The 26,596-nt window shown below is 41.4% G+C and overlaps 1 protein-coding gene across 1 annotated transcript; it reads right to left on the bottom strand.

The window, feature by feature from the left end:
• Nucleotides 1-1,249: 1,249 nt before the first annotated feature.
• msna (moesin a) lies at nucleotides 1,250-26,596 on the bottom strand. The gene is made up of 13 exons (XM_064349561.1): nucleotides 26,473-26,596; nucleotides 18,975-19,058; nucleotides 14,717-14,812; nucleotides 13,903-14,177; nucleotides 12,899-12,982; nucleotides 10,338-10,484; nucleotides 9,903-9,999; nucleotides 9,548-9,711; nucleotides 8,653-8,783; nucleotides 7,957-7,964; nucleotides 7,197-7,451; nucleotides 5,439-5,669; nucleotides 1,250-2,866 (listed from the first exon to the last, which is right to left on the bottom strand). Exons 1-13 carry the CDS (start codon nucleotides 26,530-26,532, stop codon nucleotides 2,702-2,704), a joined length of 1,797 nt encoding a protein of 598 aa, XP_064205631.1. The 5' UTR covers nucleotides 26,533-26,596; the 3' UTR covers nucleotides 1,250-2,701.

The following is a 26,596-nucleotide window of genomic DNA, read 5'->3' as shown; positions in this document are numbered from 1 at the left end:
AATATGTTATGATATTTACGATTCGAGATCGGGGAGACTCCGATCCAGTCGGTAACATTACGATTATGTCTGTAAACCCCTCACACTACAGGATCATTTGGGCAGATAATCGGTTCAGACTAGCCTCGGATCGGGAGCGCCCCCGCGATTGTCGGGAAGAGCGAATCGGGCACAAAATCGGCCCAGTTATCCTCTAGTGTGGGGCCAGCATTACTTACAGGTAAACAGGTTGGTTGTCATATTGGCATATTTGGACATACTCATATTTTAGCCAAGGCTTTTTGTGGGTGTTTCCAAGGCTGTTGCCTTTTGCCAAAGCCCAAAGCAAGAGCTTCTGACTGGTGGCTGACATGGACGTCACCAACATCAGCACAGACAGCGCTGCACTACAGAACTGCAAAGGTGATGGACAACTATTGGGCGGACCTGGGTGCTTGAGTCAAAGACAAGAGGAAGCCATATATATATTCTGTACATCACAGATATATTCGAATGGTGCCATACTGAAATTGTGCCAGGTTCACTTACTGTTTTCTAAATTTTTTGACATTCATAGAGGACAGCATATACGAATGTGATGCACAGGTAGTTGAGTGATGTCATCCTGACATTCTAAAAGGCTACAAGCTCTTTAAGAAAACCATATTCCTCGTCATGTGGCAGCATCGAGAATTCTGTCACAGCAGTCAAAAAAATGAAGGGAGGCTGGTTGAATGGCCTCTAGTTGAAGAGGTGTCATGGTTCTCATTGCTATGCAGTCTGCCCTTCATAATCAAGGTTTCCAAATCAGGAATGCCTTCACACGAGGGCCACGTAAAGCACATGCCAGAGGCTCCTTTTGTCATGCTGCACTTCATCTGTTTTAAAAGGCACAGGATGCTCTGCAATATGAATCACTTGCACAGAATAAAACACACAAAGGAAACATTGCGTTTCTGAAACACTGAAAATCTGAATCAAAACCCATCCAAAGGAACACAGAAGCTACTGGCTTGTGAAAGGTGACAGATGTTTTGAGCCGCATCTGCGTCTTCCTTTTATCATTTTTTCCTGTTTTATTCGACATCCATGGCGCTAACTGAACTGCATAAGACCTCTGACTATTCTCTCTTCAGGCCCCAGCTGATCCTCTGCAGTTACTGTCATGCCACATTCAATTCAATTGCTGCTGCTGCGGCCCCACCCCCACCCCAAGAATTGCAGTGTGCGTAATAGGATAAAAGCTTGCAATAATTCACTCATACAAAAGTATTTTTTCTTCAGTTTTATTATCAGTTGAAATGTAAATCTTTTAAAGCAGCCAGCTTGTATTTTTGCTGAAAGGCACTGCTTGGTGCTAAAATAGCAATGCAATATCAACATCCTTATTTATGCTTCATTATGGTTTTCGGTCAAACATAATTTAATTAACAAAAGCTAGAAATGGACTCTGACATTAGCAATACACCCATTTTTATGTAATCACTGAGTTTATGTTGTTTAATTCAAGATAAACCAATATGAGGCAAGCCTCAGGACAAATGGTGTGCTTTACAGCAGCCGGTGTCTCATATTAATGAAAAATTCTGCAAAGATCTGTTATATAAAAAAAACCTCCTAATTTCTAGGGTGCATGGCTCTGAGTCATAGCAGATACACTCAGAATATAAGGACCATTTGGAAATTCTGTATATGGCACTACAAGAAGAGCAACATTGAACACTGTTTTACCCATTCTGATACTCTTTGAATATAATACTGCAAAGGTTTGCCTTCCAAAGCTTTAAAAAAGGAAAAGAGTGCCATTAAAATAATGTCATGCCATCCAAGTAAAAAAAAGAACAAACTTAAACAGAATGAAAAAACAAAGCTTAAAATTAAAATATGGCAAAATCTAATAAGTACAATTTGTTACATCATCTTCTTAATTCGCTGATTTGACTAACAGTGGAGGGCCCACCAAGCAACAAACAAACCTGCTATTATTATATGTAATTGGACCAACTGAGATCAACTGCTCAATTCTGATTGCTACATGTGATTGCATACAAATCTATGACTTACTAAATCAAATAACTTTGTGTAAAAAGTATCCCCTTTGATAATATAACGATTCTAAGACATGGTGAATTTGGTAACCTACAGTTAAGGCCAGTGCAGTTAGACTAGTGTCTGCGCCCTACTCAAACACCTAAATCAAATGTAACTAAAAACTGGGAATTTGTGTTTGAGGTTAAACTGAAAGCCATGCACAAATTATAACACGTTAATGGGTATCCATTCCAAGAATTTAAATTTACATTTAAAACTGGCATGTCCAAATATAATTTCTGCTCTATGAACAAAGATATAAATACCTGAACTGGGTGTTAACTTACCTAATATGACTATATTGAATGGACAAACATCACACTAACCATTACCCTAAAAAGTCCACAACTTATTGGGAATGAGAGCACTGACCAACTTATGAAAAACTGCCGGGAAGGAAATGCTGAAACATATTGGTATTATTCTAAAAACCTAACAATGCAGTTCGTTCTCCGGATTCGGAAGGAATTATGAAAGTTTATTGACTTGGGAGTAGGATATCTTACATTGACCCTGTTTGGAGAAGGAACAGTAGCTTGTTTAAGGCAGGTTTGCAGTGAAATGGAAAGGCCTTGTCGTGAATCCCCTGCAGTGGTTCCAGCAGTGTCTTGGAAGGTGTCGTGGAAGGTGATCACATGCACTCAAACTCGTCGATGCGCTGCTTGGTGTTGCCCGACCGGATCTGCCGTAGGGTCTTGTACTTGTCCCGTCCTGCTCGGACGTTCTCGGCGTGGATGATGTCATTCTGCGTTTTCTTGGTTTCGTCTCGAGCATTGGCCAGCTCCGAGCTCAGGGCCTAGGGGAAGATACATCCGGTTCAAAAGACGATCAGTGGTAGCTCATTGGGGCGACACAGAGGAGTCTCAGAGTTCACTGATAATGTTTTTCATTCCAACCTTAAAGATTCATGCATCAGTTTCAAAACAAAAAAGGAAATTATAGCTAGCTTTCTGTATATTTTAGTATTTTGTGGAAAACAATAAAGAAATTATTCAGGGGAGATATCAACACGTCATCAACTGAAGAGGTAACTATTTTTGTACAGTTCTTTGTACATTTTCAGCATTTCATTTTCACCTCAATTGCATAGACGCAACAGGCTGATATTGCAAGGGGGTTATCAGTACGGCAAAGTAACCCATTATTCACAATCAACAGGTATAAACTATAGCAAATGGAAATAATTATGATTGCATACAGTGGGTGAGTCATTAGTAATTGGATGAAACGGTTTCATATTCCATTGATTGCGGGTTTTCCTGAACAGTTACACGCAGTAGGATGGAAGCATACAACATGCAGAAAAAAATACAGGCACCATCTCAAGTCCCTCATCATACAGTTCAGTAATCAGGACAGAACTGTTACAAAAATACATTATTGTTATGGCTTGCAGAGGCATAAAGAAAGCAATCATGATGTATTCCAGAGTCTAAGGGTGCTTTTTAACCTAATACTCCGAATACATAGTTCGGAACAACGTTTATTTGTTGGCTGGTCCAGATTGCTTTCACATACCGCCAAACCAAGCGAACCAGGATTTGCAAGCAAAAGTGATACCTTTGCAATGTCGTCCGAACTTTGGTCAGGAGTTGATCAGGTACACAGAAAAAAACAAATTCACTTTTACCCCTACCACAGGAAATCAAGTATACACGTTTCCTTGTTGCATTTATGGCTGTTATCCTCTTTTGATTTTCTGAGGATGAATGGGAAAGACTCGGGGTAGCAAACGTGCAATTACACGTACAGTGTATTCCAATGCAGACGTGTTGGCATCAGATGAAAAAATGATCTGTATGTTCATATTTGTATATGTGTACGTGACCTGTTCGCAACTGCACTGCAAGGGAAATGAGTGAGGTAGGCCTAAGCCAGGTTCTTACAGTCAAATGTTCACATAGTGCTTATTGTGCTAGATAGCAAAGAATTGCATAAAAAAATAGACGCAACAGGCTGATATTGCAAGGGGGTTATCAGTACGGCAAAGTAACCCATTATTCACAATCAACAGGTATAAACTATAGCAAATGGAAATAATTATGATTGCATACAGTGGGTGAGTCATTAGTAATTGGATGAAACGGTTTCATATTCCATTGATTGCGGGTTTTCCTGAACAGTTACACGCAGTAGGATGGAAGCATACAACATGCAGAACAAAAGACAGGCACCATCTCAAGTCCCTCATCATCATACAGTTCAGTAATCAGGACAGAACTGTTACAAAAATACATTATTGTTATGGCTTGCAGAGGCATAAAGAAAGCAATCATGATGTATTCCAGAGTCTAAGGGTGCTTTTTAACCTAATACTCCGAATACATAGTTCGGAACAACGTTTATTTGTTGGCTGGTCCAGATTGCTTTCACATACCGCCAAACCAAGCGAACCAGGATTTGCAAGCAAAAGCGATACCTTTGCAATGTCGTCCGAACTTTGGTCAGGAGTTGATCAGGTACACAGAAAAAAACAAATTCACTTTTACCCCTACCACAGGAAATCAAGTATACACGTTTCCTTGTTGCATTTATGGCTGTTATCCTCTTTTGATTTTCTGAGGATGAATGGGAAAGACTCGGGGTAGCAAACGTGCAATTACACGTACAGTGTATTCCAATGCAGACGTGTTGGCATCAGATGAAAAAATGATCTGTATGTTCATATTTGTATATGTGTACGTGACCTGTTCGCAACTGCACTACAAGGGAAATGAGTGAGGTAGGCCTAAGCCAGGTTCTTACAGTCAAATGTTCACATAGTGCTTATTGTGCTAGATAGCAAAGAATTGCATAAAAGAGGTAACAAAATGATTTAACAGACCAAATCACAGATTGAGGTGAATCAATAGGCTCATAAGTGGTTAAGATGTGGACACATTGCCACTAAAAAGAAACATTTGGAAGACAATGAAGGATTCAAGACAACCCAGCTAACGTAAAACATTCTCAAAATGTAACATTGACAGAACATTCCAGTAACATTGTGAGAACGTTTTGAGTTAGTTGGGAAAGCAAACGATAATAAGCCAAACCTGCATTGTGTAAATACGTTTTCACAAAACGTTCTCACAATGTTACTGCAATATTTTGTCAATGTTACATTTTGAGTATGTTTTGTGTTAGTTGGGAAAGAAGACGATAACGAGCCAAACCTGCTTTGTCTAAATAAGTTAATGGCCTAGACCTAACTGGACCTTAGAACCCTAGGATATGCAATTCTTACTCTCTAATGAGCCATAGGTCCAACTTGAGGACCATGTGAAGCGTATACCTTGACAACACGGCACCAGATTTTCAGGTGAAAACAACACGGTCACTGCAAACCAACCAATCTCTACTTGCTCCATTTACGGCGGCCCCCTCACCAGCAGGTGTTTCTGCACTCGCTCGTTCTTCTCAGTCTCGGTCATGCGCTCCTCTTCGCTGCGGTCTTTGTACGACGCGGCGGACGTGAGCTCGGCGCTGGCCTCCGCGCTGCTCTCGTCGTTCTCGTCGTGCTCGTTCTCCGGCTGGACCGTCTCTTGCACGTGGGCCGCCATCACCTTGCTCTTCAGCTCGTCTTTGGTCTTCTCCAGGTCCTCCTGCACCATGATGGCCTGTAACGAGTAGCGACCGTACCGTTACAGAAGGGCTGGCCAAGGAGGGACCCTACCTGTTTCCAAAGTCCACGGCAATTTCTGCTGAGCCCCACCCCAATTTGGAACGGCCAACTGTCTCCAGCTGCATTTTGGGTTCATGCTGCGAGCCCTGCTGCTGATTCGGGAGCTTACAGCCAAGCCTGCGCAGATTAGAGCTGGAGGAAGACCTTTCATATGTGGCTTTCGCATGCAGTCCCCTGGCACCAGATTGACCAGCGGGGGGTCGCTAGATAATGCTTTACACTGACCCCCAGCTGAATTTACCCTCCCGTACCCTGGATGATGCTATCGCCAATTCCGTGTTGCCCTATAGAGCTATAGGCCATTCCGCAATGGCACGGTCTGTCCCGAATTCAATCTGAGGGCGTAAGGCTCATTCACGCGCCACAGGATGGTGCCTTAACCTGATGAGCCATCCAGCAGCCCCCTGCCCTTAATTATTTCATTACATGAATCATATGTAAAATCGGATGTTTTAGCTGCATTGACTGATGAGCTCAGGAATGACAACTGACACCTGTTTTTGTGTACTGACTTTCACCGTGGTCTAATTTGGTGAACTGCCATTGGTGCATAGAGCTAATTAGCCAATTGAGCCAGGGTAAACAGGCCCACACACAAGAACTTCTCAATCCTGAATTAGATAAACCGCTACAAAAATCTTGACAAACAGGGAACCCATCCATAGAAATTACACCTCTAATTCTTGAGCCCCCAGCTACAACTCACAGTGACTGTATCAGGATTCAAACAGGTAGTGCTGTTGTTAAAACCCACCTCTACATAAATTGTGCTACACAGCCAAATTTTGTATTGCTTTGGACACTTTTGCAGAATAGCACAGCTGCGTAGTTATCTGAAGGGCTGAGCACTGTTCTAGTGTGGCAGGGTACTGGGCTGCAGTGTGACAGGGCACCAGACAGCCACAGCCCAAGGCAACGGGGCACACATATCAGTGTTTACTCAAGCAAACACAATGACAGGACATGTGGGACTGGCCAGTCAGAGCAGCACGCTTTCGGGGGCATGTGAAAAGTCTCACAATGGGACACCAGATGTCCTCCCGGGGCAAACAGGATCTTCCGGCCGCAGTGGAACAGTGAAACCGACCCTTAAGCGGCCAGGAGGCACCCAGCACGACCTCTGACCACCTCTGGAGGGAGTTCAGAGGTCATTTCTGGCCTCGTCCGTTTATTAAGCATTCTGTTCCAGCAATGAGTGATATACAAATACAAAACAGGGAGAACTGAAAGGGGAAGCCTTTTCATTCTATTTTAAAATTAGAATTTTCTATTTTAATTTAGAATTCATTTGTATTTTACAATGAGACGACAATGAGATGATGATGAGGAACAAAGCAAGCTTTTGCCTAAGCTGGTTATATATAAAATATTATGTAAGTCGCTCTGGATAAGAGCGTCTGCTAAATGCCTGTAATGTAATGTAATGTAATATATGGTGGTGACATGTTTGGAGATTGGTCACCTTAGTCTGCCACTCGGCGGCTTCTTCGTCCTTCTTCTTCTTCGCATCCTCCAAGAGGGAGATCTTGGAGGTCAGCTCAGCTAGTTCAGTGGCCTGTGGAGAAATGGCATCCAATGAGACGTCCCCGATGGAAAGGCAGACGAGACGCGTTTTAAAAATGAGATAAGTGCTTGAAAAATCATGACTGAACCCCATGGTAGCTGAACCCATGCTGATAATCCCGTCCACTCCATCATCTTTTTTTTGCCATTTGTCCTTTCAAGCCATGATTTTAAATGTTAGCAGTTAAGAACTCAATCAAAATTTCCTGTGGAGAGGACCGCACATCAGGGGTCTCTACCTCAGGGAAATATTCCTTGATTTCTGGATGTACGTAAGCAGTCTTCCTGTTTTCTCTAGGCTACACTTACCTCTGCTGGTGTTTGTGAGCATTACAATTGCATTCAAAATATATATAACTTACAGATCACATTAAAACACACAAAATATGTAAAATTAACTTTTTTTTGTTTTGGGAATATAGTTTTGTAGCAGCATCCTGACAAAAATGAGACATAAAAATACCACAACAGTTAGTTTTACATATGATTATAATAATTATAATACTATTTAATAAAATGAGAACCTCAAACTGCTCACTGCAAGTGATCAACCATGTCCTCATACTAACAGGCTCTCCTGGTTAAGGAGGAACGTAATAAAGTGAAGTTTTAGATCAGGTTATAAGGGGGAAAATAATCAACCATGTCCTCATACTAACAGGCTCTCCTGGTTAAGGAGGAACGTAATAAAGTTAAAGGAGGGGAAAATAATAACAGTGCCGTTACAACAGGTCTCCTGATCTTCATGGCGTATAACTGTGAGAGACAGTAGTGGTCCTGTGCTCCTGCGTTCTTCTCAGCGTCTCAGACTCTCCGAGCACTTGCTCCTCTCCATCTCAAGCGCCCTTTGGTCGTGCTCCTCCAATCATTTACACCATTCTCACAGCTCACAGTGCCAAGTAGTCTGCTCCCACAATAATCTATATACACACAGACACACACAAGTACACACACATGCACGCAAGTACACATACACACACACACACACAAATAAATACACAAATACACACACACACACACGCAAGTACACATACATGCACGTACACACACACGCAAGTACACACACACACACACACACACACACACACACACAAATACACACATACACACAAGTACACACACACACACATGCATGCACGCACACACACACAAGTACACACACACAGGCACACACGGTCAGTCGTCGGCTGCATATATCTGCTACAGTCAGTGAGTGGGAGGCACATGGCCACTGCTAGGGCCGCTCCTTTAAAACAAATCTAAAAATCACACCTTAGCATTTTCTACTGCCAAATCATTTTAAGTGAAACAGCCGGGGAGTTGTGTGGGCTGGAACAGGCTGTCTGGACTCCCACCTTGCTGAGCTTTTTTTGTTTGCTCTTCTATCTGCTTCAGTCTCTCCATTAGCTCGATCTTTTCCTTCTCGATCTTTTCCTTTTCCTTCTCCGCAATCTCCCTCTTCTTCTTCTCGTTTTCCAGCAGCGCCCTATGAGAGGAGGAGAAAAGCCTGCTTGATCAACAGAGAGGCAAATAACACTGTCAATGGCAGCTTCTTCCTATCATTGTCAAACCCCCTCTACAGCGCTCCTGCAATCTAAACAGAAGTACAAAGGCCTTATCCCTGCTGCACTGTTGACTCAATCTTAGAACTACCTTACAACCTTAGAGTCACTGGAAACTAAGCTTGACCACATATTATTGCAGCCTTATTCTCTGTCCCTATTGGAAAAGGTAATTCCACAACAGCAGTTTTCAAGAGTATCTGAAACCATATGATGGTTCTTCAAAAAATGAAAAAATCAAAGGTTGCAAGACCAAACACATATCAATCAGTATTGTAAGGGCTCTCTGGTTGGGGTGAGAAGGTTCAACCATATACTTTACATGAGTCCAGTTTTCAGGTTTTCTCTTTTCTTAAGAAACATAAAAAAGTTATTTATTTATTTATCTGATAGACATTCTAAGAGAAGGTACTGTGTTCACACCGGCTATTTTTAATAAGGAACCATAAAGGGCAATCACTAAGAGCAGCGGCTTATAATAGCTCAGAGTAGGCCCCCCCACTGGTGCAACCAGCAAAGGTTTCTGTGCAGAGCTGGCCACTCCATTTTAAGTTCAGCTATCACTGGACCGTAGGGGAGAGTCGGCAACAGAGCGGAAGCTGCGTCTGTAACACGCGCTCTCAAAAATGCCCCGTGCTGTGAAACACCGTGTCACGTCGTCTAACCCTCCCGCGCGTTTCGCACTGACCTCTCCATCTTCTTGTGGTTCTTCTCCTCGCGGGCCTGAGCCTTCATCTGCTGCACCTCGATGGTGTCGGGCTTGCGGCGGCGCATGTACAGCTCGTGGTTGCCCATGCACAGGGCCAGGATGCGCTTGTTGATGCGGAGACGCGGCGCGTAGAACACAAAGTCCTGCAGAGCCAGATGTGAGTCAGCCTTTCAACAAACGTACTACAGGAGCCCATTCCCGTTCACAGCAGCATGGAGTTATGCTGTAGCCCAGCCATTCACTATAACAGATCACTACAAGTGTCAAATGTCTAATTAACTTTGTTAACTTATGAAGAGTTAACTTGCTGATTGAGATTTTTTTTTTTACGTACCGGTGCTTTCTTGTCAATTGGTTTTATGACGAACTTCTTGTCGTTGAAGGAAATATTTCTAATTTCACTCCAAGGGAATCCAATTTTAGGTGTCATCCTGTAAAAGAAAATTGAAGTGAGGCCCAAATTAAAATAAGTGTAAAATAAGGCGTCTGACTCATGGAACTAAAAAGAATGCCATGTTACACTGAGGCACGTAGCCTGCACTGACAGCCTTTATTTAAACGATACATCAGGCTGTCATTAGAGTCATTCTGTACAGACCGGAGCTACAGAGATTAGGGAGCAAACGCAGTCATCAATTATTGCTGTTCTTCCAGCGCTTTGACGAAAAAAGGAAGAAGAAAGGCTGGCCCACTTTTACTCCCTCTGCAGAGGAAACTGCATCTCGGTGTCCATGGGAACCGGACGGACGATTTGGGCGACTGGCCTTACTTGTCGCTCTGTTCGTAAATGTTGAGCCCCAGCGCGTCCACTCCCAGCCAAAGCTCTGATCCTTTCTTGTTCTTGATGCTGAAGTAGTTGACGCCATACATCTCGAGGTCTTGAGCGATCTTGAGATACTCCATCATAGAGTCCTCTCTGTGAAGAACAACAAAAAGACAGAGAGTAATGGTGCCCTACAGATGAGCTCAGAAAATTAATGCTTTAATGTACCGTACAGTTAGGATTTTACATAATTCCTTCAAAACAAAATAATCATTTGAATGTCTTTTCTTTAACATTCTCTACTTGGGGCTGAGTAATGCTTTGAATGATATAAGCACTACTACTTTGCTCACCCTAGGTGCCTTCACAGAAGAGACAATGCTACAGCACCACTGAAAAAAAAGAAGCTTTTATGCTTCTCCCCCTTTCAAGACGCGAAATCATGTTGGCGACGTCTGTGCTCACTGATTCCCTCTGCTAATGTGTGAGAGTGTAGACACGCGCGCACTCTCCTCTGATGCATGTGATGCTGCCTGTTACTTCTTTCCACACGGCGGCCCACAAGCCAAACTCACTCAGATACGAGTCAGAGATAGACAAATAAAAACGAACACTAGTTATATATATATTTTTTTTTACCAGTGAGAAGTTTTACCTTATTAATGGAAGTAACCAAAGAAAAGTTCAGTGGTGTGCCTTTTTAACACTACGCCACTCAAATGAATGAATTTAATAAACTTTTCTGGTTGATACATTTCTGTGACATTCAGTGCCATTTAGATGCATACTGGGCAAAAATATCATTACAGAGCATCCATAAAGCAACTGAATTAATATTCATCAGCTCCCATGGAGGTGATGGCATCATGGCAGGTTTTATATCAAAACCCAATCAAATTTTTCAATACAAGAAGGATGCTTCAAACCCATAATGCGGTTATTTGTTATTTCACATCAGTGATGGTTCAGCTGAGGGCACAGTTTGGTTATTAAAAAAGGGAGAGATCAAAGGGGTACTGCTAGCTATGACATAAACACAGGGCAGACATCCTATTCAAAAAGCACAGACTGAGAACACAAGCCGAAAAGTAACACTACTACCTTCTACCGGTGAGCATAAAGCAGATTCAGCATGAAATTAGGTCACCGTGGGTGCAGAAATTGAAGGTGATTTCTGCACCCACAGCAACCTGATTTAATTAAGAACGGAAAACTATTTGTTGCAAGATTATTTTCTTGAAATAAAGGACACAACTGTATCAATTTCAACGTTTCTACATTTTAGCGGCCTTGCTATATAAGCTAAGGGAAAATGTGTCTAGGTAAATAAACAAATAAAGTTGACTTGATATAGTGAGTGACTTTATTTGTTGTTGGTGTTTTTTAATCATTTCAAAATACTCGTGCCAAGATTTGACTGAATGGTCCAACTTAATTTCCTCCAATCTTAAAGTATCTTGCTGTGAAATGTAAACATGCAAGAAGTTGGCAAAATGTACATGCCATCCCCCACTACAATTTCAACCCAGCTGGACATTGCGTACACTAGTGTGACACCCTGGTACACTCTATTGCTAATGCAAGGAGAAGGAAGATATTTTAGACATTCTCCATGCGCACACTTCACTGAAAGATATGTAGACATTGCCCTCTAGTGGCACGTAGAGAAGTTCTCTTCATTTACAGGGTTCCCACTCATTTTAGGAAATTATTTTCCAGGACTTTTCAAGGGCAATTTCCATGACTTAGACTTACAGACATGAAACATGGACAATGGTAGCCCAAAGCGGGTGGTGGATGGGGGCAATGTGTAAGTACCATAACCATTCAAAACTTTGTGCTGCCGTGTAATCTCAGCAGCTAATAAAAATGAGAAAAGCGGAGAAAAATACAGAAAAAATACAGAAACACATGCAATCTCAGCTCTGAATATACTGTTTAATAGCTTGACTTATAGCCTAACCTACAATTTTCCAGGACCTCACAAATATTTCCAGGACATTTTGTATATTTTCTCATTTTCCAGGTGTTTTCCATGACTGGAAAAATAGTCGATAAATTTCCAGGTTTTCAAGGTTTTCCAGGACGAGTGGGAACCCTGATTTATAACTCTTCACCCATTATGACAGCGACTATCAACAAATGGATTCTGTCAAGTATATAGTATGATTAAATTACTTCCATTACTTCTGTATACCTGGCATATGAAAGACTGTGACAGGTATGTTCTGTATGAAAGAGTGTAGTAAACACGTACTGTATTAAACGCTAAGGCAGGTATGTTCTCTATGAAATAGTGAGGTAGATAGTATTATTAAAGGGTGGCAGTATGTCCTATGAAATATGAGTAGATACGACGTATAAGGTGGCAGTATGTTCTCTATGAAATAGTGAGGTAGATACGTACTGTATTAAAGGGTGAGGCAGGTATGTTCTCTATGAAATAGTGAGGTAAATACATACTGTATTAAAGGGTGAGGCAGGTATGTTCTCTATGAAATAGTGAGCTAAATACATACTGTATTAAAGGGTGAGGCAGGTATGTTTGGAGTGAAAGGGGGACGTACCTGATCATGCCTTTATGCTCTTCGTGCCACACTTGGATCCTCTCCTCCCACTGCTCCTTGTTCAGCTTGTGCTGCTCCAGCACTCTGAGAACACAGTGTACCACATCTAAAAAACATCCCAATGTACTACATCTTTATAAACTTCACAATGTACTCGTGAACCACATCTAAAAAAACATCCCAATGTACTACATCTTTAGAACTTCACAATGTACTCGTGAACCACATCTAAAAAACACCCCATGTACTACATCTTTATAAACTTCACAATGTACTCGGAACCATCTAAAACATCATGTACTACATCTTAGAACTTCACAATGTACTCGTGAACCACATCTAAAAAAACATCCCTATGTACTACATCTTTATAACTTCACAATGTACTCGTGAACCACATCTAAAAAAACATCCCAATGTACTACATCTTTAGAACTTCACAATGTACTCGTGAGCCACATCTAAAAAAAACATCCCAATGTACTACATCTTTAGAACTTCACAATGTACTCGTGAACCACATCTAAAAAGGCTGTCACAATGTACTATATCTAAAAAAGTTCACAATGTACTGTATCTTCATAAACTTCACAATGTACTAGTGTACCACATCTAAAAAGGCTGTCACAATGTACCATATCTAAAAAAAGTTCACAATGTACTATATCTGAATGAACCATCACAATGTTCTACAATTAAAAAGACTGCCACAATGTATTAGCCTATATCTGCGAAACCCGTCACGATGTACTACAGCGAATAAACTGGATAATTTTTTTCAGTATTATCGCCCAGCCGCGGATGAAAGGTAAAGACAAAGTAAACAATGTGGAGAAACTGTATCAGCCCTTCATTTACATAAAAAGTGTCCGATTAAGAATAATTAACGACTTGCTACAATCGTAAGCGACTGCAACCGTGATGCAGTGCGAAAAACCGACAGACACGAGGGGCCCCAAGACCGAGTTTAAGAAGCACTGCTGGAATGGCCCTGAGGAGCGTACCTTTGGGGGAGCAGCTTGTCACTGGACAGGTATCCGGTGGTGTGGGAGTCCTTGTTGTAGTCCCCGTATTTGGCCTGGACGGCGTAGGAGGCCAGCAGCACGGCGGTCTCGGGCGGGCAGTAGATGTCGTCGTTGAGGATGCCCTCCTTCACCTGCAGGAAGAACAGCCTTTGCGTGGCCTCCTGGATCAGCTCCTCTGACACGTCCTCGGGGTAGAACTTGGCCCGGAACTTGAACAGCAGGGGGCTCTCCTTCCGAACGTCCTGGGCTGTCACCTGAGAAGGACAGACCGTCTTATGGACCCACGCAGCATTCAGAGCAAGGTGCCTTCACCAAAGGTTTAAGGCCTCAGGCGAGGGCAGGGAACCAGTCACAGCAGGCCATGATTTTGATAGCCATGCTATCATCAACTACTTAGATCAGGTGGGACAAGCTCTTGGTTTTTTTGTGGTTTCCTTTCAGTCAGCTGCAAATTTAAGTCTTGGAAAAAAAGGTGTGGACACATTTCAGCTGATCAATGACTTATATTAAACACTTAAGTGTGAGAATGCACCAAAAGCCAGCAGACACTGCAGCCCTGCAGGATTTGAGTTTGAGATCTCTGGCTCAGATAGTCAAATTTAGCACTAGGAGCCAGTAGCGCTGCTGATTTCCCTTTCCACCTGATAGATGATTAAATGTGCAACGGCCCGAGATCCCACTCACACATTGGCCATGGTCTAAATCAAGGGCCAGCTTTGAGTATCCTTGAACTGCTAAAGCACGTTTCGTTAAGGCTGAAGCGATGGCCTGGGGGAAGTGCCACAGGACTCACCTTCTTATTGAGCTTGAGCCACGTGGAGAAGCCCTTGGTGTCCTGGTACTGCAGTCCGAAGAACCACACTTCTCTGAGGCCAATGGTCTTCACCACCTTGAATCAGAACATCACAGCCATTTTGTAAGATCAACAAATTAAGCAGAAACATGTTGCTATGTATGCATTTTTTTTACATGAAAGTAACACTTGGTTTCGCTCTTTAAAATGGCAGGATGGTCTGAGAAGAACGCAGAGGTGGGTGTCAGAAGGAGGGGTCGGGGATCGAGGCTCAGCTGAGAGTAGATTCCAGAGGAATACATGGTTTTTAAACCAGCATGTGTACTGCACCAGCTATTAAACTGTTAAACACATAAACTGCTAACAGTCAAACTCCATACATTTGAACAGTCCTACAATACCCCTGAAAATATCTCACCAACATAATTCAACATACCGACTAAAGAAATCCACAGGGCTCTGGGGGAAAACAAATTAATTCTGTAACAATGCCAGTTGTCACTTAGCTGCAGATCACAGACTTGGCAGACATGATTAAATGACCAAAGCCGGCATTGAAATACAACTTCATCTCTGTAGCAGTGATGCAGGGATCAATAACTAGAAGGCCATTACAGAGGTTCCCTAGCATAGGATGAATGGGACCTTACAAGCACAGCGCACACAATTTCAGTAGTCATGGTGCAATCCATTCAGTGGTATTCCAATATGTGCGCATGTGGGTGACGTGGGGTGGGGCGTATATATGATTAATGTCTCTCAGTATGTGAGCCCACTGAAGTTACAAAATGAGTTTCCCTGAGTGGGAACAATGTGTTATTTATGGAATAAAACAGAGACTGGACTGTGACTGTGTCCTGGCTGACTGCCAGGACCTGTCTACCTCCCCTTTCTGGTCCTGACTCGGCTTTGCGTGCCATTGTCTCTCCTGACCTTCTGATCTCAGCTCGGCCTCCATTCCTCCCCTTGTTGAAGTTTCTGAGACCAGGTTTCCGGAAACGGTAGAGCGCTCATGCGTCGAATGCATCGATACGCCAGACGCGTGGAAAGGATAGCGCCTTTATACCAGTAACACGGTAAGAACTGAGCCTGCCCACAAACTAGTACTCATTCACAAAATTGATGTGACAGTAGTATAAGACTTGCGGTCAGAGGGTAATCTAATGTTATGCTCTATTATATGATTAACTACTTCAGCTGTCATGCAGGGGTAAAGTTTTGAATGAGCCAAGCCATGTCCGTTCTCAAACGCAAACGTTGTGCTCCTGGATGTATTCAGTAAGTTTTTACAGTGTTTTAGATGTTTTGGTTTGGAGGTAAGAACCATTTATATATCTGCCAACAGTATTTAGTGTAAAATGCACTATGAGAGACAGAGAGAGAGAGAGTACAAAAGAAACACAAGTTCTATCACTGAACATCCTGGTGGGGGAGGGGGGCATTCTCTGCATTCATCAAAACACAATCTTATCTAGCAATGGCAGACGAGGCTATCCACACTCCCGCACTGGGACTGATGTTTGGCCCAGCAAGGAAGAACACAATGCTCTGCAATGAGGGCGGGGCCGTTGTTACCGCGAACGTTTACAAACAGCGTTGGGTCGGTGGGCTCTTATTATTTCCTCTGACCGCCTGTGCTGAGTTCTGCCGCACACAGAGGCCCACACGCCGTCCTGGTCTCTCTGGCTAAATGTGCTACATTTGTGCAATCAGTACAGCCACTTTAGGGTCTCCCCTCCTGCAAACTGGAATGCACTTATGCTGCAAGGCCTTCGACGACGGACCCCAGGGCCAGTGCTTTGCGGCCAATGAGGTGAGACCGGCCACGTGTGCACTGAAGGTCTCCACAGAAAGCTCTGGTGGTGCTAGGCGAACAGCGGAGCAGTTCTCTCAGAAGCACTGTCCAGGCAATGGCCAATGCACACAGAAAACAGAGGGTGCTTAAGCACTCCTGGGAGTCTAAACAGCTCTCTAAACACTGGTGACAGGGTCACATATGGCAGACCGAGTCCATCCCACACACAGGCATAATAGCCCGAGACAGACGACTTCTCCTGCACTAAATATTTTCGGGGAGTCCTGCCCAGCATGTTTACGTTGGCAGAGCAAACTGCTCTCGAGAGGCTCTACTCTGTCTCCATGGCGACGCGAGCATGCGCCTCTCAGGCCCCGGGGGCGCAGCAGGCGGAACGAGGCGTCATCCGCTTCTTACAACCCTGGGCAGGGCTCAGAGAGCAAACCACTTCCACTTCTCACAGGAAATTTCACTTCTTTTTTTTTTTTTTTTTTTTGGACAAGTCCAACTTTATTAAACAAGACTACTTTTCCATCCACGAATTGGATTGGGCAATGCCCAGTGGACATCTCGGGTTCAAATGAAACCTTATAAACGCATTTAGTGTTTGTGTGTCCTGCACAACATTACATTTACATTACATTCATTTAGCAGACGCTTTTATCCAAAGCGACGTACAAAAAGACTGGCCTCTCACCCCTCCACAAGGCTGAAGAAAAAAAAAAAAACCCGCCCTGAGGTGTAATGAGGCACGGCCGCTGAGGAGGTCAAAAGGTAGTGAGATAGAGAGTCACTTGGACTCCCCCCTGACTGTGCAGCACGGGGCGTGGGAGGGGTGAGAGGCCAGTCAACGAATCACTTCCCCGAACAAAGCAGGCCTTTTAGCGCATGAGAAGTACGGCCACCAGTGAGTAAGCAGTTAAACAAGGACCTGGGGGAGTGACAGCAAGCGAGCAAAAGTTCTGCAGTTCTGCAAAAAACAGCTGCAGATTTCTGTCCCCGCCCTAATGTGCCCTGAGACTGCTGCTACTCATTTTAACGGCGTTCCGGCTCCTGTTTGGCACACAGTAACACAGATACTTTGGGGTTTTGAAAGTGACTCACAACAGTACTCACATCTGCATGACTACCTCAGGCTAAATATGCTTTACGAGAAAAACAATCATTTTACGACCCCCGTTCTTTCAATCAACACAAGTAAAACTTATTTTGGGGTCACTGAAAATCAGGCTGTATGGCTATTAGTATAAGCAAATGGTAAATAGACCACATTTATATAGCGCATTTTCCAGCATTTTTCAGGGAGCCCATGGTTCAATTATGCTAACTCACTTTCAGGTTTTAGGACTACAAACTGAAGCGGAAAACTCGGGACAGATTTGATTGGTAGCGAATGTAGATCTACAACGTATATGATATCACCCAGGTGGATGCTGCAGATTGGAGATTGATGAGGTGAGTTCCCACTCATCACTGTAAAGCACTTTGAGCCTTCGGAGAAGTGCTATATAAATGCAATGATTCATTCATTCATCTGTGGTAGAGGCGGCTTGTCTCCCTAGTTCTTTTGATAACAGCTGTATCCTTTGCATGGAGTTTAGTAAATGTAGACAAACCATAACAGGCCCAAATGAACAGAGGGAGGAGGCTGAAGCCTGAAGGTACTGACATAATCTGCCACTGGAGTTGCTGTTTCAGCATCCTAATGTAATGCAGTATTCAACTTTAATTAACTTTGTGGGAAACTGCAACAATGTGAAAGGTTAATCAATGCTCTTAAATGGAAAATAGGAAACTTTTTAAAAAGATGGATGAATGGCATTTACTTGAGTTTACCCTCCACTACAGCCCTGATAACATTAATATGTCCCAAACGTTATGGTGCCCTGAAATGGGGGGAGTATGTACAATAAGTGCTGTTATTTCTACATGGTGAAACTAGTGTATAAGAATACCCTTAAATAAAAGATGAGAACGTGCACTTTAACCACATGAGAATTGTTGGCTGGACCGCAACAGTGGGGCCAGCCCTACAAATGTGAATGTCTGTGACTGAGTGACTGAGTGAGTGATGAAGTTACACCATTGGTCGCCCGAGTTATGAAGTTACACCATCGGTCAGCCGGAGACGTCCAGCCATATACTAGGTTTTGACCTGGTCTTGTTTCATTACAAACAATGCCTGAGTCTGGGATCCAGGCAAAACACAATGAAAACTGAATTCATTATAAAACGAAAGGATTACAAGAATTAAAATGTAAAGGAACTCATAAGGGATTATTAGGCATTATTGTGCTATGCCATTGTGACCTCTCTCTGTGAAATGCATTAAATCTGAAAAGAAAAAAATGCACTGATGTAAAACAATATTGGAAACAGTCAGCACTACAACATGTCTTCACATATTAATTGAATAACTGTGCATGTTTAAGGATATATAGTACATCAGTACACAGTACATACCTGGTCAAAGAGCTGTTTGCCTGTTGTGTTCGGCTGGATGGCAAACTCCAGCTCTGCATCCATGGTGGTAACACGCACGCTGATCTGTTGACAAAACAAATAGTGAGTGACAAATAATAAGAGGATATTAACAATGCTCAACAGTGCCATGTACGTAAGCTTTAAAAGTGTTCGGTCCTATCCATGTACACACTGGATCACAAAGCAGTCCTTCAGTCATTGGCTGTCAGCGGCAGTTGTATTGTGGCTCTGGGTCGTGACTGTGCTTTAAGATGTGTTCTACTAAACTGTCTATTAAATGACCACATGGATTTTAGATGGAGTAGTGAAAAATATAACTAACCATAATGCAACTGTGAAAAAACTGCTATACTTCTATCTTTCGTGCAAATAAAATATTACCAACTACAATTGTGTGTGGATAATTTGTATCTGCATTTCAAAACAAAAAAAAATTAATGTGTAATTATTATGTTTCAGTAGTGACATAACTATGCAAAATCTATTTTGTTTTGCATTTTTATTTGGGAGCCAAGCTGCCAGGTTAACAGTTCTAGACATTAATAGGCTGTAAGCCACACAGAGCTTATAGCCCATGATCCTCAATAACAATCGCTGCCTTTGAGGGTGGAGTCAGAAGCAGGTTTCAGAAAGTACTGACTGAATGAAGTGCACATTAAAGTGCACATAAAAGCAGTTATGTAAGACAGCTACATTTGCGAGACAAAGCACATTTATGGAAAAATGGAACTACAGCGGGTTACTTTAGAGATTTAACTGCAAATTGGCATAATAACACCACTTAACAAGATTACATATACGTGCGTTAGAAATGTGCGCCTGTTACATTGAAAGATAAAGGCCACGATGGTGTGCATCTCCGGACTGCACAGCAATGCAACTTAATTATATGGTGCAAGATATTTAAAGAGAAAATGGATTCATGATGCAGTCCAAAATGATCAGGGACATTCAATCCAAACAGAATAATGCACTGTCCTGAGCCCTGAGCGACTAAGCATTGAGTAACAATCATTTTATTCAATCACAGTACAACAGTACAACCTGTCGTATTGAGTTAGGTTTTTAAAAAGAAGTCCTATTTGCACCCATAAATGTTTGCAAAAAATTATGCTTCTGCCAACGTAATACCATTTCTGGAATATGAAAATAAAACTTTATTTGAAGGTCTGTATCTTTATTTATAAACTCTCGCACAGAGAGGGTTGGACACGGTAAACGTCTGTACGAGATAAAATGAGTGTTTTCTGTGCCTGGTACGGAAACCTGCCTAATCTTACAATTCTTACTACTACCAGATAAAGGTGAATAATGGTCTACTGCCACCCCCTCCCCCCAATAAAACCCAATAATTATTTCCTAAAATAATCAGTGATTTTTGGAACGCGATGCAGATTTATAATCCATTTTCACAATTGACAAACCAGAATGCACATATGTATAACTGAACATTGTGAAGGTATACATTAATCTGCCAGCTACTTATTTATCCTTCAGAAAACTCCAAGTCTGTGTTTGAAACAATAAATAAGATAAAGCACATTAAGTAAGGCTTACTGAGCACAGGTGAAACTAAATCATACTCTGTATTTGAGATTGTAGGACTCATGATGTGTATGCTTTAAGTATCGCAGAAAAATATATTAGCGTTATGTGCCAGTTTACAGAGAAAGCATCCATTTGAAATGTATATAAATTGGAATATACATGCTCTCTATGTTCGATCCTAACTATAATAAAGGCATGCAGGCTGTATACAGTATTTTATATATTTCACTGCGATGGATTTTCTATTTGCAAAATCTGTAACAAAAACTACCGAATGAGGAAAGCTAGTCACAATAACAAGATAAAGGTCAGTGTGAATGAAAACTGAGATAACCTCAATGTTTGCAATCAAATCACTGAAGCTCCCACATCACTAATGAAATAAACAAAATAAAAAACTGGATTCTCATTTACAAATCAAGCCCACCATCAACAGAGCACACTATTGCTCAGCAAGGACTGCCTCCACAAAACAGCACAAAGTAAAGAAGCAAATACTCACAGACATTTGTTATGCTTCCTACAGTCATCAACTGTTACATAAAGTTAATTCTTCTTTTCCTACTGTATTTACCTGACTTCCAAGCAAGTTATAAGAAGGCACTTGCTAATTTTTAAGGACTATCTGTTGCTAAAATGGCTCTGGCTCTGACAGAGCTTAACAGGGTTTTGTTTCTTCCAATCCAGTAGGAGCACAGGAAACTCACTTGGGTGCAGTCTCTTGGAAAGCAATGTTTCCCATTGTATGCTAAACGATGTTTCAGAAATACCCACTCTCACAAAGAATGTGAAATTGTCTTGTGCATACAATACTACTGGTAAATTCACATTAATAACAACGGGGTCACTGCTAAAGCTACATGGGACTTGGCAAGCATCCATTTTTCTACTATTGACCATAAACAAAATTTTAAAATGTGCAAATGGTTTACATATACCTTCAGAACAATTACTGGAAAACTAGGGCATTTGCAGTTTTGCAATGTCTACGAATTCTGCTAAACTGACTGTGACTCTTACACGTTGAGGGACAGTTACGTGAAAATGCTTCTGTCATCTCCTCCATTGCAAAACGTGTGATTCTACAACAGGAAGTCACCACATCCTCTTGAAACTAGGCCTCTGGGCCTGAAAAAGAGCTGCCCATTCTTAACGGCTATGCAAATCCTCAGTGCTTATCTGGCTAGAAATACACGACTGAACAAATGCGGAGGGCCATCTGAAAGATACATTTATTTAAATTCCATCCCTGCATTTTTAGTCACACTGGATTACACAGCATTTCATCATTTTAGTTTCCCTTCTGGTAATTAAGCTCATTACAGACAAATTAAATGTCAACTCTCCTATTCTGGATATCTAGATATGTGAACTTTCAATCTGATTACATTCTTTTAACAACTGTATTCTTTGTTTCAATTGGTATATTTGTGCTTCAATAAGATCAAATTTGTAAGAAGTGAAGCCAGTGCACAAGGATGACAGCGGTCCAACAGCAGAGAACAGCATGCATCCTCTTTCAAACGCCACTCCCGCCACTGCACTATCTATACAAATTATGCCCCAAACAGAGTGGCATAATGCAACATCTTTTGTCCTGTCCCCAGTGACACACAATTAGCCTGTACATTATGGGAAATATGCGAGCAGACGGGGCCGCGCCCCCACAGAGCCATAATGGCGCGCATTATGTCACAGCTGTGTGCCTGATTAGAGCCTGCGTTCCTTTCTCTACGTGTCAGCAGCCTGCGCTCACTATCCAGGCCACTTGTTACAGCGCCACTTCCTGTCACCAGTAGCAGTCTAGCAAAGGGCCACGATGCCAGGGCATGGGGGCTGTGCTTCTCTTGGCATGCTCCTCCCCAGTTTGGGCCTCACCAGCCCAAGCAGTGCTACAGAGGGATCACCGCTGTCCTGGTTTGTACTGATGTATCCTCTTCAAAGCAAAAAAAGAAAGAAGCAAGGATACAGGCCTCTTTGGCACGGGCTGTTGCGTGATTGTAATTCATGGCCAATGGCTTCTAGGGTACAGTCTGGTTTACAGGTCTGGTGACATCAAATGCATTTAGGACTGCAGGTATGGATTAACCACAAAGTTCCTTCAGTGGTTGCGTTTTTTACGCAGAAAAAAACAAAAAATGTAGGCAAAAAAATGCACTGCGTTCTATAAGCGCAGATATTCTGAGGTTGTTCTCCTTTCGAGATTACAGCGAGTGATGACCTAGACTTGAACCACAAAACAATTACTCCTTTTTCTTTGACCCAACTGTCTTTCAGCATCTGACATTTCTGTTGTTTATTGATCATAGTAACACAGCCGTTGGTTTTTGTGCGAGATTCAGAGAGAAGGTGCTTAAATTTGAATGAAAAATTGAAAACAAGATGTCACACTCAAGCTGGATTGCTCAATATGAGTAAATTAAAACAGAAATCACTTCAAGGGTATTTTAATATTACTAGCCTGTGTGGCAAAAAATTTGTTTTGATCAGAAAGCCAAAATATTGATTGTAGTTTATTTCATCCTGCTAATCCCTCTATTCCATTCTGCTTCTTTTACAAGTGTCATAATAAAATTATGAACAACTTACATTTATTGTGCTATTATTGTAAGTACGCATATCATGACATATTACCAGAAATAATTCATTATATCAGACTGCAAGTGAATTAGTGTTCCAGAGAGGCAGAATTCCACGGGCTAGCATAACCACTGGTCTTTTAGGCATTTCTGACCTTGAAAACTGCATGTTGAACGCTGTCGCAGACATTTCAGGTCCTACAATTTTTACTTTTATATCTGGTATAAATTAAATATGTACAATGAATTAATTAACATTTTATTATATAACATACACCTTCTGGCTCATTCAATGTAGTAAAAGGCAAACTTAAATAAGAAAATTGCTGAAGACAAATGCAGCTTGTTTATCATACAGTACAGTGAACTACACTATAGTGAACTTTCCATAAGGAACCTGCCAAAGGGAACAGTTTTATGAACCAGAGGGAACTGTTGTTTAATCTGTTCTTCAAATAATGGACACGGATGTTTAAAAATAAAAGTTCCAAAATACTATTAAAAATAAATGTTATCACCCAATGAAAACAAATGAAAACTGTTCCCTGAAAATAAAAAAAAATAACAACTGTTCCCTGAAAATCTAATCTCTGCCGCGAGTCAGCTCGTACAGTCTGCACTGTGAATGCCCCAGTCATAACGTGGCCTCTCTTAACTCTGAGAGCAGACGTCTTGAACGTAATGCTCTGCAATTCAGACACCCAAACTGTTGAAGCCAGCAGATCCCTAGCTTCCTGTCAACTGCTGCCCGGTTGTGACTTTTACTGGTAAAAATAATTCATTTCAACATGAAAAGGGAACCAAGACCAAAGTAGTTACGCCTGTAAGGGTGGATCTCATTGAGGCCAGTGCTCAGGGTGTTTCTCACAAGTTATTCTTAGCACAACTGTGAAACAAGAAATATTCAGTGGGCCACAAATATGACCACAATTTATTGACCAACAGTTGACTACCTCTTGCCTCAACGACTCACGTTCTCTTCTACAGGTGTAAGGTCTTTCAAGTCCACTTAAGCAACAAAAACCAATCCGAATGAGTTTACCAGCCAAGGCATTGCCAGGTTTCCATAACAACACACAAGGTGCTGTGTTGACAACGGCCCACATATGACTAGAATAAAATTTAAATAATGTCTTCCTGTGCTTTCATAGTTCTGTTTAACTGCTTTTCACAGCTACTTTTTCTAGTACTGCAAAATGTAAACTGCAACGTCATTGAGTCTGATATGAAATACAATACTGACATTAGTTTACAGAGGAATTACATTTAGACCTAGACCAACACACTACAATAATATATAATATATAAAAATCTGAACTTTACAAAAATAGTGGGCAACAAAGGATGTGTTCTAATCTCTAATTAACATTCACTAAGTGTGATGTTCATATCAAAATTAAAGTTATGGATTCACGTTTTAGTTTTTTGAAAAATGATGATGAAAAAGGTTTTGGGAAGTAGTGAGTTCAAATGCAAACAAATGTGCCCATGTAGATGGGGAAGATGAATTACCATCTCCATATAAATGTCTTATCTATCTGCTTAAAGCTGTTGTTTTCATTTTAATGGCAATTTAGTGTCTATATCCATGCAGATTTTAATGTACTTTCATTTACCCCATAATTGGCAAGAGGACTGTTGTTGAATACATACAAGTAGTGGACATAAAATGTAAAAGCATTCCAACAGTAAAAGCTTCCAGTTGTTGTGTAATGGTGTGGGGCACATTTCCCTGGCATGTTTTGGTGCTCTCATACACTCGGACTTCAAGGTCAATGTCAGTCCTTACTTAATCGCTCTGAGTGATCATCTTCACCTCAGATTTATTTCCTGCAGAAAGAGGTGCCTTTGCCAACTGAGCATGAGCAGTTGCCAATGGTGACCATTACAGTCACCAGATCTGAACTCAACAGATATTGTGTAATGATGCCTGAAACAGAATTTTCCATTTTAATGAACTAAGTGTGAGATCAGTTTTTTTTTCTATTCACAACTGATGATTCACTGTCTGTGGAATAGTGTCTTTCTCCCTCAACAGCAGTAAACTGTAATATCACCATCTCATTGGCATGGCATATACATGATATACTCTATTAGATAACCTCATTGTACCCAATAAGATGACCTTACACTGTCTGCCTTTATATTTTTCATTCACTAACTGTACATTTTAAATGCTGGACATACTACAATTTGCAAAACACAGCTGTGTTTGATGTTCTGTAATACCAACAATGGTATGTGGAACTGCGATATATGAAGAGCTAAAGAATAAATCCGCAGCTTTGTTTTTAACCATTTATGAACACATTAATTATATTACATCAACCAATGAAACTGTGAATGAGAAACAAAGTTTCCTTTTAAAGTCATTACATTTGAGTGTAAATCAGCAATTAATTTATACTTGAAACGCTAAATTATGATTTCAATCACTATGATAACCTGGATACAGAACTTTTGTCTTTTGCCAAATCCTAAGATTACTTTTCTCTCAAGCAATTCTGTTTCAAATGGAAACCAACTTAAGCAAATCCAATCATGTGACTATGCTGGTATTTCAGTTCTTTGTCGTGTTTATAAAGAAAATATATTTAAACAATAAGCTGGCTATTTAACACATATATTTATCCAATGAACCTGATCCTAAACTATGGAAAAGTTTATTGAGAACTGAGGTATTTCTACTGCACAACATTTTATTTGGAGGACACTGTACTTAACGAATAGCACAATACCGTAGAACAGAATGCCCAATTACACATCATAACGGGAACTGCATAACACGAAGTAGAAAAACAGGTGTGGCTATAACAATATTTTGCAATAGGAAGAGTTCAGTACGAAACTGAAATGTAAGTTGTAAAATGACCATAGCTGCACAACCTTTGACTGAAATATCTGCCTCAACATTCACATTCTCTATAACAGAAACAAATTACAAAGTGCACAAGACTGTCATGGAATGGCCATGGAAAGATGGAACATGCTGAAATCACACATGTTCTGAGCAGTGAGTCAAAATGTAGGACTCAGTGTGCCTTTTCCCCAACTTATTTACTATACAACTTTATAAAACCCCCATACCACATCTTTTAATTTAATAGCATAATCAAAATTCCTTGTCCTCATTAGCACTTTTTTCCATTATAACTATGAAAAAGATTAGCTGTTCTAGGACCCCACCATGCAAAATAGTGAACCTTAGATGGTGTCTGGTCTGAGACCAACACCACAAACTCATGCTCACAATCTATAGAAAAATTCCTTTGAGCTCACACACACACACACACAAATATGCTCACAGACGACTGTAGAGACACACGTGTACATAATAACAAACAACTCACTAGTTCAACTTCAGGAGGGAGGAAGATGAATTTCAGACCTGCTGCACAGTTACCCTCCATTTATGTGAAAAACCAGGATAGTTTACCCTTTCACACAGGCTACCGCCTGCAGCTTAGTTTATTA

Source organism: Anguilla rostrata, chromosome 9 (assembly GCF_018555375.3).
Source record: "Anguilla rostrata isolate EN2019 chromosome 9, ASM1855537v3, whole genome shotgun sequence".
NCBI lineage: Eukaryota > Metazoa > Chordata > Actinopteri > Anguilliformes > Anguillidae > Anguilla > Anguilla rostrata.
The sequence above is the reverse complement of the archived record's forward strand: the minus strand, read 5'-3'. Positions and strand labels throughout refer to the sequence as shown.

Excerpts from the sequence above, each read along its gene's own strand:
- msna (XM_064349561.1), bottom strand. The coding sequence starts at position 26,532 with ATGGAGGGTAACTGTGCAGCAGGTCTGAAATTCATCTTCCTCCCTCCT. Across the intron at positions 10,485-12,898 it reads GAGCATAAAGGCATGATCAG|AGAGGACTCTATGATGGAGT; the intron begins GTACGTCCCCCT and ends TGTTCTTCACAG. Across the intron at positions 5,670-7,196 it reads CCGCCGAGTGGCAGACTAAG|GCCATCATGGTGCAGGAGGA; the intron begins GTGACCAATCTC and ends TACTCGTTACAG.